The sequence below is a fragment of the Belonocnema kinseyi genome, chromosome 5 (genome assembly GCF_010883055.1).
Source record: "Belonocnema kinseyi isolate 2016_QV_RU_SX_M_011 chromosome 5, B_treatae_v1, whole genome shotgun sequence".
Classification (NCBI taxonomy): domain Eukaryota; kingdom Metazoa; phylum Arthropoda; class Insecta; order Hymenoptera; family Cynipidae; genus Belonocnema; species Belonocnema kinseyi.
In genome coordinates, this window is record NC_046661.1 from 51,507,035 (window position 1) to 51,521,279 (window position 14,245).

Here is a 14,245-nt window from a genome sequence, read left to right on the forward strand (position 1 = left end):
TCGAGAATGGGAAGTGCCGCATATACTGGAACTTTATATTCTCGACAATTGTTTCTGTTGCTCACTCGAGGCCTAACATGGTTCTTCTTGACTTCGAGAAGCAAACCATGTTTGTTATCGAATTTCCGCACCAGCTGACAAAAACATCATAACCAAGGAGAATGAAAAGAAAGAGAGGTATCGAGACCTTATAAGGGAGTTGCAACGATTGTACCCGAAATATTCTGTTAAATTGATCGTCCTTATCATCGGCGCTCTTGGAGGTGCCAAGCTTTCACTTGCTAATGGCCTAAAAAGCATCCCTGCGTGTCAAAAATATGCTAGAACACTTGCGAGAAAAATGCAGAAGGCGGTTGTCCTTGGGTCGCTCCGTGTTCTTAGGGTGCAGGAGGCTTTTGCTGGATCGTCGTATTGATTCCTTTACAGACTGTAACCACCTATCTCACGGTCGTGAGACGTGGTTGTGGCTGAAATTTTACCGCAATTTCGCTGGGAGCGGGTGCAATTTTCCAGATTATCACCCGCTCCCGGCGAAATCCTGCGGTTGTCTTTATGACAAATTTTTAATTATATATATTTGTGATTAAAGGATACTCTGTCTTCATGTTTATAGATTAAAACCGTTCATATGGATCCTTTTTCAATCAAAAAGTCCCAAATTCCAAAAAGAATTCATGAAACAGTTTTCAAAGTCAATTTGCATTTAGAATCTGACACATTCAAATTTAAACAATGACAGCAAATTCAAAATGACTTCTTCAAATTGTAATGATACAAAATTGTACAACTCAAAATGTTGATCATTTATAAAACTAAAATATTGTTTCTGATTCTGAAAATGTATTCTTTTTTCAGAGATTTAGCGGAAAAATATCACGTACCTTGGAAAGAATTCTGGCCTTTTTTAGACGGATTCGCAGATCTAAGATGTGCCGACGGGTTATGGAAACTGGAAAAGTACTTGGAATCCAGATTCAACGGAACTTATAAACCAAGCGAGAATGTAACAAAATAGTTATCTATATCTTAATTTCCATCAAATTTAAGACCTGTCTAAACTATGAATCTAAATGCAAAAGCTCATTAATAAACCAAAGGAATAAATATATATATATATATATATATATATAAATTAATTCGGATTTTTCTCAAGTATTTATTATTGTTAAACAATTAATCAATAGAGGTGTTGCTTCTATTGATTTGAGTTGACTTTGCTACTTTTATTTACCATGCTTTTTTTTCAGAAGATGAACACGCCAAACACTTTAAAAATTGTGACAAATGGCGAACCATTAAATGATTTAATGAACTTGTGCGATAAATTAAATTCCTGTACCTTGCAATCTAATGACGAGGAAAAGGAAAATATAGGTAAGGTGAATTAAAAAGTGTTTCAACTGTATCCTTTTTACTGGTATGTCAATTTTTTATATATTATACATAGACTAGAATTCAATATTATCACCGATTTTCTTTTTAGATGAAGTTGATTTTTACACTCCGCCCTCTTCCCCCTCTACGGCGATGTCCTGTGACAGTTCTGATGACGAAATGGAGTTAGCAGACGAAGGTGCAACGGTTTTTATTGATTGGTAAGTTAATAACTTAAGAGCATAAAGGTGGTAGTTGGACGTATAATCTAAACAATGAATAATACAAACGATGAAATAGCCTCGGAAATATTGTATATTCTAGAAACTATAAAATATATTCTAGATATTTTATGTGTGTCTGGAACGAAGAAAAATGGATGCGAAAGTAGACACATAGAAAACGGGGTGTTGAAAGGCGGATTTGAAATATGGTCAGAGGAAGATAGTGAATCACAGGCTAGGCCAGGAGTATGTCTGATTTTAAATGAAAGAGCGAAGCAGCATCTCGGAGGTCATGATTTCGTATCTCCCAGGCTGCTGTGGGCTAGAATGAAAGTAGGAATCAGAATATTATTCATCATAGTATGCTACGCATCAGTTGATAGTGGTCTCAGAGAAGTAAAATACGCCTTTTGGAACACTTTAACCTCTTCTGACCGGCATCATGAACGCAAAAATTAAAAAATTTAATTTTCATGGATCTATTATTCTTTTGTCCTAAAAACATGAAATATATAGGCATATATCGTACAGTGTACATATTTTCGTATATAAATGTGCGTCCACATATGTGGACACCAGTATTATCTGGAATAAAAAGTTCGAAAAAAAGTGATTCTAAAACTATTTTGTTTACTTGAAACTAGTATATCTATAGTATATTATATATCGTATGTGTTTGTTTATAGTAGTACAAATATTTTAAAACTTTTTAATACAATTCAGTGAGACACTTACTGGATCAGCAAACAAATCTCTACTGACATAGTTGCACGAAGACTGGTGTATACATACGTGGACAAACATAAATTATTTTGCAAATACTTAAGATTAACTTTTTTTACATTTGCCCTGGGGGCATATGTTTCGCCTGCTCAAACACGAACAAAATTGTATAATATGAAATCTTTAAAATTGATAAATATTTTTATAGCACTTTTTGCTTGATAACATACGCGACACATTTTGCTTTCTTCCAAATGCAATTATAAAAGGCAAAAATTAATTTTTAACTAAAAAATGCGATTGGTCCTTGTAGTGTATTAGTTGGAGAAGTTAATGATGCCGGCGGTTTCATGAAAACAATTAAGCCAATGTCACAATTTTAAATTAAATATCTATCCACATATGACGACATCGGTCCGAAGAGGTTAAATGACACAATAAATATTTGCGATCGTGGTGAAAGAATAATTCTGCTAGAAAATATTAATGGATGGGTAGGCATCAAAAATCAGGATACAGAAAAATTGTTAGGTAATTTTGCGGATTCAAGAACAAACTATAACGGAGATAAATTAGTTGACTTATGCTTAGAAAACGGTCTGTTTATTGCAAATACTTGGTTTAGGCATAAAATGATCTACATGTACACCTGGTCTAAAGGAAATAGCCACAGTATAATTGACTTTGTTGTTGCGGATGAAAGACGAAGAGAGTTAGTCAAAGATATAAGGGTCTTGAAGGATTCTAAATGCAACACTGATCATTATCTTCTCATCTCAAAAATTAACTTAGGTCGCGGATGGAGAAAAAATATAACCAAGAAAACAAAACAATCGCGAATAAAAAGTGAGAACCTACAGAAACCGGATGTGCAAATAAATTTTCAAAATAAGATAATTGAAAGCATAGATAAGGCAACCTGGGAGGCGCTTATAAACAACAATCATCATTGTTAAATGAGCGATCGAAGTGAGTGGCACCGCGGTTGTAGGAAGAATTTCTGGTGATGCATGGTGGAATGATGAAATTCAGGCTGCCCAAAAAGCAAAGAAAGAAGCGTACATGAGAACTTTGAACATCGCAGATCTTGGCGATGAGGAAAGAAATAGACGCATTAATGATTACTGGCACAAAAAGAGGGTACTCAAACGATTAATTAAGGAGAGTAAAGATAAAATTAGAGCAGAAGAAGAGAATACAAAACTACTTTGAAGGAAGCAAGAAACTGCTTTATACAAAAAGACGGGATACTAGACGCTTTCAGAGACTATTTTAGGAGACAATTCGGAGATAAAGCTATAGGAGAGCACAACTGCGATGTAGAACACGATGCATTAAAAAACTCGATTGAGAGGTCTGTGTCTGTGAGTTTAGGGATATAATTAAGATCTTGAAAAACGGTAAGGCTGCCGGGGTAGATAGGTATTAATACTGAAATGCTTAAACACAGTGGCGAGTACATACCACATAGACTGTGCGAATTGATAATTTTATGTTTCGAGGTGGGAGACGTCTCGAACGATTGAAAAAAAGCGATTATCGTACCAGGAAGGTCATGTACGAATCAAATATTTAGCTTAAGGCAAATCACAGAAAAAAGTTTGAGAGTAGGAAAAAAAGTTTTCTGTGAATTTTTTGACCTAGAAAAAGCTTTTGACAAGGTTTGGGAAGTCCTGAAAAAATGCGAAGTCAATGGATGGCTCTTACAATCTATAAAAACAATGTATACGGGTAGCAAAGCGAGTGTAAGGGTAAATGGGAAATCGAGTGATTGTTTCGATATTATTCACGCAGTTGGACAAGTATGCCTTATGTCTTCATGGTGTTTAAGAATAGCTCTTTTCGACGAAGAAGGTGTGGATCTCGAAACAGTAAGAGTACGTGGATTAGTGTTCGCAGATGATAAGGTTCTTATTGGCTGAGTCAAACGAAGACTTACAAAGAATGTTGAATAAACTAGATGCAAGCATGAAGAGCATGGGCCTCAAAATTAACGCAAGTAAAACAAAAACTATGATGTTCGAAGGACAGATTAAGAAAACACTATGCAATATTGTATAAAATGATGAGAGAATTGAAAAAGTTGATAAGTTTGTATACTTTGGTAGCTTATTTACTAGGGACGGGAAGATAGATGAGGAGTTAGATAGACGCATCAACGAAGGTAAGAAGGTTACTGGTAGTTTAGGGTCCCTTTTTAGAAGTAAAAATATATAAAATAAAGCTAAAATGGCAATACATAATTCTATATTTGTACCGACTGTACTATATGGTAGCGAGACATGAGCCTATCAAGAAAAAGATAAGAGTAAAATTAACGCAATTGACATGAGATTCTTGCGCATAATATGCGAGAAAACTCTGATGGACAAAGTGAGTAATGAGATAATTATCAAAGAATGTGGTGCAGAAGAGAAGCTAATAGACACATGGGAAAGAAATCGGTTAAGGGGGGCGACCCATGTAACACCTCAAAAATAAGGGTATATTTTGGGATTTTTTGGGGGATGAACAATATAACGAATCTTTCCAAACTTTTATGGTTTATTAAGGCACTTTTTAACTAAGAAATAAATTTTTTCCAGGCATAAATATGCATAACATTTTTAATTAAAAGGGCAGGTGTTGAGCATGTTCAGTCGGGAGATGTGAAATTGCCCGCACTATAGCTTCTCATAGATTCGTCTGGAACGAAAAAACAAAAAATTTTCTTGTAGTTTATATTCATAGCTTCTGTGTGACCGAAAAAAAGTTTAAAAATAATCATTTTTGAAAATGTGGTGTCCGTTTAAAAAAAAATTGATTTTTACCCAAAAATGTGCATTTTCATCATTTTAACTATATGTGTATGCAAAGCGAACTCAATCGGTCAAAAAAATTTTGAGTTATCTTCCGGGCAATTATGAAAAATATGAAACCGAGAAAAAGGCGTTTAAAGATTTACATGTTGAAAAAAAGGGAGCATCGGCAGACTGGTGCGAGACGCGGGGGGCGCCTTGTGGGTGTTAAAGAATGCACCTGCGTCCCTGACACTTTTCTAGCATGTTTATGGGATGACAAGCTTCCATTTAAGTAAATAAAAAACAAATCGATTTTTTGAAGCCGTTACATGGGTCGCCCCCCCCCCCCCCCCCCCCCCCTAAGATGGTTCAAGCATATTCAGACAATGCCAAATGAACGGCTAAAGAAACAAGTGTATCAGGGAAACGTAAATGGCAGCGTGCCCAAAGGCAAACCGCGGAAAGAATGGTTAGAATGTGTGATTGCTACAGAGATTGATCAGCAACCTGAGTCGGAGCAGTGTTGCGGAACAAACGTGTTACTTAAATTAATAAAACGAAAATTCTGGATCCATCTAAAAATTCGATATCCCTTTCTCACCTTCCCCACCGAGTTAGTCACGCCTACTCCGAAAGGGAAATGGCTTAATGGTGTAATAATAATAACTTATTTGTTTCAGTAACGCACCGACCAAAACAGATTATGCTGTTTTTAATGCCATTCCACCGACAATCACGTCTTTCGAGTATCCGAATATTTATCGCTGGAGGCACGAGATGCAGATTGTTATGAAGAAAGACTCCAACGGGTAAGAATTTTTGTTTCATTTTAAAAATTGTTTTTAATTTTTAATTTGCTTAGTTTTTCTGCGTAGCCAAATAATATGTTTTAAATTCCCCTGAAAGAAAATCGACATTACAACTATTCAATATTGCACATTTACAGCAACTTCGATCATTTTTTACATTTGAATGTTAAATTATCCACATTTTAACGTTTTTAATTTAAAAGCAATGTAACATTAAAATAATTGAAAATATAAATGATTTATATCTGAAGTCTTCGAAGTTGAAGATATATGTATTCATTTTTTAACGCTTCTAATTTTACATGTTATAATTTGAAAATTTCACGTTTTAAAATATTTTTTAACTGTTTCACCTATTTATTTATTGTATTGAAATCTTAAATTCTGAGATTTTTCTTCAATGTTCGATTTTGTTTTAATTATTCAATTTTTATAGCCTCCAATTTAAAATGTTACGTCTTTGAAAGCAAATTAACGATTAACGCAAGCATAATTAAACATTTAGAATTAATAGCCTTTAAAATATATTTTTAAATTAATAATATTCTATTGAGAATAGAAGAATAGCAAATTAGACACTTTAAAAGTAGAAGGTATATTTTTAAACTGATCTAGCTATTCTTAACATAACAAGCTTGATTAAAAAAAAATTAATCTGAAAATTTTTTAATTGTAAGCAACAAAATTTTATAACTTAGAATTGTTTTTTTTTTAAATTCCCCTATTTGAAATGTTATGATTTCAATGAATGATTGCATTCAAAACTCCTAAACAGAAAACATTCAGAATTGAACAATTAAATAAATAAAGCTTTGCACAACGTATCTCAAATTAATATTTTTCTTAGTTTTTAAGCTACCGCTAGCAGTCAAAACGTAAACAGTGAGGCCAGCCAGAAGGATTTTCAATTGGGGAAAATATATATATATATATATAAATTTGTCATAAGGACAACCGCAGAATTTCGCTGGGAACGGGTGCTAATCTGAAAAATTGCACCTGCTCTCAGCGAAATCGCGGTAAAATTTCAGTCACAACCACGTCTCACGACCGTGAGATAGGTGGTTACAGTCTGTAACGGAATCAATACGACGATCCAGAAAAGCCTCGTGCACCCTAAGAACACGGAGCGGCCCAAGGTCTACCGCCTTGTGCAATTTCCCCGCAAGTGTTTTAGCATATTGTTGTTACGCAGGGATGCTTTCGAGGCCATTAGCAAGTGAAAGCTTGGCACCTCCAAGAGCGCCGATGATAAGGACGATTATTTTAACAGAATATTCCGGGTACAATCGTTGCAACTCCCTTATAAGGTCTCGATACCTCTCTTTCTTTTCATTCTCCTTGGATATGATGTTTTTGTCAGCTGGTGCCGAAAATTCTATAACGAACATGGTTCGCTTCTCGAAGTCAAGAAGAACTATGTCAGGCCTCGAGTGAGCAACAGAAACAATTGTCGAGAATATAAAGTTCCAGTATATACGGCACTTCCCATTCTCGACAATTGACTCGATTTCCCTAGAAGCATTCAGAGAAGCCATATTAAGGTTAATGCCGTAAGAGTGACAAAGATGGTAATAAAGCACTCTTAGTGCCGCATTGTGCCTTTGAATGTAGGTCGTTCCCACGTGAGTTGGACAACTAGATAGTATGTGAGCTAAATGCTCGGGGTATGCATGGCACGCCCTACAGCAAAAATGCAAAAATGAAACCCTCTGTACCAGACTTCAATCCGGGCGATTTAAGGAAAGCAAACGTTAGTTCACAAGACATTGACTGATCCTTCACATTTCTGTAGAAGATACCGTGCATCCTCTTATCGAGGAGCTGTTCACGAAAGTTTTTCTCTTGTACTCGGGATAGATAAGATTTGATGCATTTTGCTCACCCCTAATACTCAAGTCAAGTCCGAGTGTTTCAGCAGCCCCCTCCGCTGCTTTGTACAGAAACGCTCCTTTGTCCACTTTTTCGTGATTCCTGACCATTTTAAGAGGAGGGTCTCTTCCATGTGCAACTCATGTGCTGTACCTAAAATAATCCTGTTGTGGAGATATTCAAGACTCAATATTCCGCGACCACCTTCACGGCGTGAGATGTACAATCGCGAAACGGAAGACTTAAGATGCATGCTTCTGTTCATGTGCATAACCTTTCTTGTCCCGATATTAAGGGATCTGAGCTCGTTCTTCGCCCATGGAACTACTCCAAATAAATAGAGTACTACTGGGACGGCAAGCCTGTTCGTTGCAGATACTTTGTTCCTCGCCGACAGTTCGGAAGACCAAATCTGTCGGATGGGACGTTTGTATCTATTTCGGAGAGTATCCTTTATAGATGTCACATCCTGAATGCGGCTCTGTGGCAAGCCCAGGTATGTATAAGTCTCTAGCTCAAAGGTGTCGTATAGCGCTTCTATGAACGAGCTCAGGATCTTCAGGGATGCCATTAAGTTTTCCTCGCTTCAAATAAACCTTGGTGCATTTGTCTAACCCAAATTCCATTCCAATTTCCTTAGTATATCGTTCGACAATCCCTAGAGCTAGATGTAGTTGCTCTTTGTTTTTAGCATAGATCTTAAGATCGTCCATGTAAAATACATGAGTGACCTTGTACTTTCGATCTGCAGGTTTGCCGCATAAGTACCCGTCGGAATGGCAAAGTTCTAGAGATAGTGGCAATAATGTAACGCAAATTAGGAGTGGGCTCATGGTGTCGCCCTGAAAGACACCTCCCTGAAGGTGACCTTGTTAGTTGTCACACGATTTTTTCCAGATGAGATAGTAAATCTGGTTTTCCAAAGCGGCATCAATCTCTCTATGCACCTAAGTATTTGCGGATGAACCTTTAAGATTTCCAAAAGACAGATGATAAGTCTATGGGAGGTCGAATCGAAAGCTTTCCGATAATCAATCCAGGCCATCGATAGGTCACGCTGGTAGAATGCTGCATCTTTGTAGACACATCTATCGATGAGCAGGTTCTCCCGACATCCGGCTACGCCTTTCTTTGAGCCTCGTTATTCATACATTTCTTGCCACACAGGTTCAATTACCCGAAAAATCCTATCATTTAGGATAGCTGTGACTATCTTATAAAGTGTGTTCAGACAAGTTATTGGCCTGTAATTCTTCGGGTCAGCTAAGTTGCCTATTTTAGGCAGGAGTATTGTGCACCCTTTCACCAACCACTCCGGAATCGGCTCTTCCGACTTCAAATATGAGGTGAAAATACGGGACAAATGCTGATGGGTTGAAGGAAACTTCTTCCACCAGAAGGTTGTGATACAATGTGATCCTGGTGCGGAATAGTTCTTCATCCCTCTTAATACTTTTTTCACCTCCTCGGTAGTGATTGCTGAACTTCGTAGACTTCTCTCCAAAATACTTCGAGCTCTGGTTTGGGTGGGTGTTCGACAGTAACTGGAGGGTCTTGGAAGAGTCGAGATGGGTCAGAGAGAAACTGTTGATTTTCTCTGACCCACCTCTCCCTCCGCTTTAGACTTCTTTTAGCGTCAGATAGTATCCGTATTCTCTCAACACTATGCTGCCTTATGGTCAGCAGCTTTGACTTGTTAAGTGTGTGATAACGGGTCCGGAGTTCGCGCGCGAACTTTCGAACCTTGGCGGTAAAATTCCTGCTAGATGTGATGTAGTCAATCACACACTGAATGCGGGACGCGTGCTGTCTTGCCGAGCCTATCTTTATGGCAAGTTGATGCATTCGTATTTTGGTCTTATGATCAACCGTTGGTTTTGTTTTATGGTTCGGATCGACCAAAGCTCTCGCTGCCACCTCAGCCAGGTGCCATTCAGCTTTCGGCACGGTTTTCACACCTCTGCTTGGGGGTTAATTCCTTCGGGACCACCCCTGGACAATTGTCCGCGACAGCAGGAACCCTTGGTACAGAGACCCTCTATCCGCAACCCGAGGACGCGTTCGGTGGCTTTGTCATAGGCCCTTCCGTTTGATTCTAGAGGATTCAATGCGATAGAGCGACTGAATCACTACTTGCTAGAATACTACGATGTGAGTGTGGCCCCTGAACGGGGTTACATGGCACGGCTGGATGTTCTGTGGTGCGAGAAACACCCGGAGCTTTGGCACTTTTCGCAGCAACGTCTACGAAACCATACTGAATTACTCCGAAAAAGGGGCTATGTAAGCGGAACGCTTACTCTAACACAGCTAGAACAAGCCGGCAACAGAGAAAGAGAGGCGACACTAAGACCAACCGCGGGCAGGCATCCAATAGAGGAAGAGCGATGTTTTATGACCCGGAGAAACATCAACACCAAAAGATCTGGCTGAAATAGATGACGAGCTTCGTGGACATTTTTTCGAAGAATCCGACCTCTGGGCTATCAATTATTGTGTGTATAATGCAGCGAGAGCTTTGGCCGATGCGAACCGTAAAACAAAACCAACGATTGATCATAAGACCAAAAGACGAATTCATGATCTTGCCATAAAGATAGGCTGGGCAAGACAGTATGCGTCCCGCATTCAGTGTGTGATTGACGACATTAAATCTGGCGGGAATTTTACCGCCAAGGTTCGAAAGTGCGCGCGAACTCCGGACCCGTTATCACACACTTAACAAGTCAAAGCTGCTGACCATCAGGCAGCATGTTGTTGACAGAATACGGATACTACCTGACGCTAAGAGAAATCTAGAGCGGAGGGAAAGGTGGGTGAGAGAAAATCAACAGCTTCACTCTGACCCATCTCGACTCTTCCAAGACCCTCCAGTTACTGTCGAACACCCACCCAAATCAGAGGAGGTCGAAGTGTTTTGGAGAGAAGTCTACGAAGTTCAGCATAGACTGGACGAAGACTCAGAAAATTTAAATAGCTTCAAGGAGCTATGTGATGCCCTCATAACACCTGATAAAGAATGCCCACCCATCACTACCGAGGAGGTGAAAGAAGTATCAAGATGGATGAAGAACTATTCCGCACCAGGACCAGATTGTATCAAAACCTTCTGGTGGAAGAAGTTTGCTTCAACCCATCAGCATTTGGCCCGTATTTTCACCTCATATTTAAAATCGGAAGAGCCGATTCCGGAGTGGTTAGTGAAAGGGCGCACAATACTCTTGCCTAAAATAGGCAACTTAGCTGACCCGAAGAATTACAGGCCAATCACTTGTCTGAACTCGCTTTATAAGATATTCACAGCTATCCTAAATGATAGGATTGTTCGGGCAATTGAACCTGTGTGGCAAGAAATGTATGAACAACGAGGCTCAAACAAAGGCGTAGCGGGATGTCGGGAGAAGCTGCTCATCGATAGATGTGTCTGCAAAGATGCAGCATTCTACAAGCGTGACCTATCGATGGCCTGGTTTGATTATCGGAAAGCTTTCGATTCGACCTCCCATAGATTTATCATCTGTCTTTTGGAAATCTTAAAGGTTCATCCGCAAATACTTAGGTGCATAGAGAGATTGATGCCGCTTTGGAAAACCAGATTCACTATCTCATCTGGAAAAAATCGTGTGGCAACAAACAAGGTCACCTTTCAGAGAAGTGTCTTTCAGGACGACACCATGAGCCCACTCCTCTTTTGCCTTACATTATTGCCACTATTTCTAGCACTTAGCCATTCCGACGGGTACTTGTGCGGCAAACCTGCAGATCGAAAGTAGAAGGTCACTCATGTATTTTACATGGACGATCTTAAGATGTATGCTAAAAACAAAGAGCAACTACATCTAGCTCTAGGTATTGTTTAACGATATACTAAGGAAATTGGAATGGAATTTGGGTTAGACAAACGCGCCAAGGTTTATTTGAAGGGAGGAAAACTTAATGGCAACCCTGAAGATCCTGAGCTCGTTGATAGGAGCGCTATACGAGATCTTTGCGCTGGAGAGACTTATACATACCTGGGCGTGCCACAGCCGCATTCAGGATGCATCTTAAGTCTTCCGTTCCGCGACTGTACATCTCACGCCGTCAAGGTGGTCGCGGAATATTGAGTCTTAAATGTCTTCACAACAGGATTATTCTGGGTACAGCACATAGAGTGGCAAATGGAAGAGACCCTCTTCTTGAAATGGTCAGAAATCACGAAGAAGTGCGCAAAGGAGCGTCTCTGTACAAAGCAGCGGAGGAAGCTGCTGAAACACTCGAACTTGACTTCAGTATTAGGGGTGAGCAAAATGCATCAAATCTCATCTATCTCTAGTGCTCACTCCTGAAAGCCCAGATTAAGAAAGCACAAGAGAAAAACTTTCGTGAACAGCTCCTCGATAAGAGGATGCACGGTATCTTCCACAGAAATGTGAAGGATCAGACAATGTCTTGTGAGCTAACGTTTGCTTTCCTTAAATCGCCCAGATTAAAGTCTGGTACGGAGGGTTTCATTTTTGCATGCCAAGACGGTGTCATTTCCACCTTAACATACCGTCGCCACATTTTGAGCCAAGACATTCCCGATGATAGCTGCAGGGCGTGCCATGCACACTCCGAGCATTTAGCTCACATGCTATGTAGTTGTCCAACTCACGCTGGAACGACCTACATTCAAAGGCACAATGCGGCACTAAGAGTGCTTTATTACCATCTCTGTCACTCCTACGGCATTAACCTTAATATCGCTCCTCTAAATGCTCCTAGGGAAATTGAGTCAATTGTCGAGAATGGAAAGTGCCGCATATACTGGAACTTTATACTCTCGACAATTGTTTCTGTTGCTCACTCGAGGCCGGACATGGTTCTTCTTGAATTTTTAAACGAAAGAGATTAATCCTGAACGCGGAATTTAATAGTAAAAATTTTCAAATGAAAAAGGAGTTTTTAATTTAACCGATGAAAGTTTCTGTCGAAAATGGAATAATTTTCAACAAAATAGTTGAATTTTTAAACGAAAGAGATTAATTCTGAAAGCGGAATTTAATATTAAAAATTTTCAAATAAAGAATCGAGTTTTTAATTTAACCGGTGAAAATTTCTTTGGAAACTGGAATAATGTTCAACAAAATAGTTGAATTTTTAAACGAAAAAAATGAATTCTGAACGCGGAATTTAATAGTAAAAATTTTCAAATTGAAAGTCGAGTATTTCATTCCAATGATGAAATCTTCTGTCGAAAATGGAATAGTGTTCACAAAATAGTTGAATTTTTAAACGAAAGAGATTAATTCTGATCGCGGAATTTAATAGAGAAATTTTCAGATTAAAATGGGAACTTTTAATCTAAAAGATCGAACTAGCTGTTCGAAATAGACGAGTGTTCATCAATATAGTTGACTTTGATACCCAAAAAAAGATGACTTTTTAGAAAAATTTAGATAAAAACGTTAACAAAAGTAAAAAATTAATCTGGAAAATTCCGGGGTTTCCTCTAAATTCTAGGGTACTTCTTGGTGTTCAAAAATCTGGGCTATAGTTCCCAGTTTTCCCAGTCAGTGACCACCCCACTTGAAGTTGTACATTTCTTTAATTTGTTGTCACTTACAATATGTGGTTGACTTTTTTTTAAGTCAAATATTTGGGGGTTGATGTTGATAATCCAAAGATTTTTCGATCGCACCTGGTGTGATAATTCGGAAAAAAGAACTTGAAAATAATGATGAGGAGAGTGGAGTTGAAAGGTAAACATAGAAACATAACCTACCATTTCTTGAGGTATTAGCAGATTTGCTTAATCTGGCATTAAGTTGAACCAGCTATGGATAATAATTATAGCACAAATATACAAAATCTACAAACGGATTTTAAGATGAAACATTGGACAGTTAAAAACACAAAATTGACACATTTATCTGTCAGATTGTAGCTGTCAAAAATTGCTTACTTCGGGATCGAACAGTAAAATACCATGGATATAGAAAACACGGGACTAGGCATGCCATCCTAACTTGGCGAGCGGGGTTGAATCCACGGGAGGGGGGAGAATTCCATGAGTGGGGAGAGCCGTCATCTTACGATGTGCCATTTGATTATGCGCACGAGCATTTTTGCCGACAAACTGTGCATGAAAATATAAACATGTGGGCGCTGCCATGTTTGTCGCGGGACATCAAAAGGTGGCGGACCTCTCCCCTCATTGCATCACCCCCGCAATAGCATGCCTAGTCCCTTGTTTTCTATGTCCATGTAAAATACCAACAATCTCAATTCTAAATCTGTCTGAGTCAAAGCCGATATCAGGTTGTGTGCGTGTGATATACCTACGATGGCCACGCGAAGCACATATGTTAAGGGTTGAGGGCCACTTTCATTTACCTCATACCGGTCATTGTCGGTGGTGCAGATCTTTGCACACCGACCGAGTCCTGGAATCATTCGTGGGCATGGTCCACGATATATATTATATATATATCAAGCAAAT

At 38.8% G+C, this 14,245-nt stretch overlaps 2 protein-coding genes across 3 annotated transcripts in view; one reads left to right on the forward strand and one right to left on the reverse strand.

Annotated features, from left to right (window-relative positions):
- LOC117172343 (ankyrin repeat and LEM domain-containing protein 2) overlaps positions 1 to 14,245 on the forward strand; it is a 25,847-nt gene that overhangs the window by 10,605 nt on the left and 997 nt on the right. Inside the window, exons 6-9 of one of the 2 annotated variants that reach the window (XM_033360156.1) lie at positions 856 to 1,003; positions 1,251 to 1,374; positions 1,484 to 1,595; positions 5,782 to 5,910. In XM_033360156.1, coding sequence (XP_033216047.1) covers positions 856 to 1,003; positions 1,251 to 1,374; positions 1,484 to 1,595; positions 5,782 to 5,910 — 513 coding nt within the window. Of the gene's footprint in view, positions 1 to 855; positions 1,004 to 1,247; positions 1,375 to 1,483; positions 1,596 to 5,781; positions 5,911 to 14,245 lie in introns of both variants that reach the window. The other variant, XM_033360155.1, reaches the window with a different exon arrangement.
- The window catches only part of LOC117172345 (39S ribosomal protein L44, mitochondrial), a 37,870-nt gene continuing 25,248 nt past the window's right edge, over positions 1,624 to 14,245 (reverse strand). The window contains exon 8 of the mRNA XM_033360162.1: positions 1,624 to 1,642. The gene's annotated coding sequence lies outside the window, so the exon portion shown is untranslated. The remainder of the gene's footprint in view (positions 1,643 to 14,245) is intronic.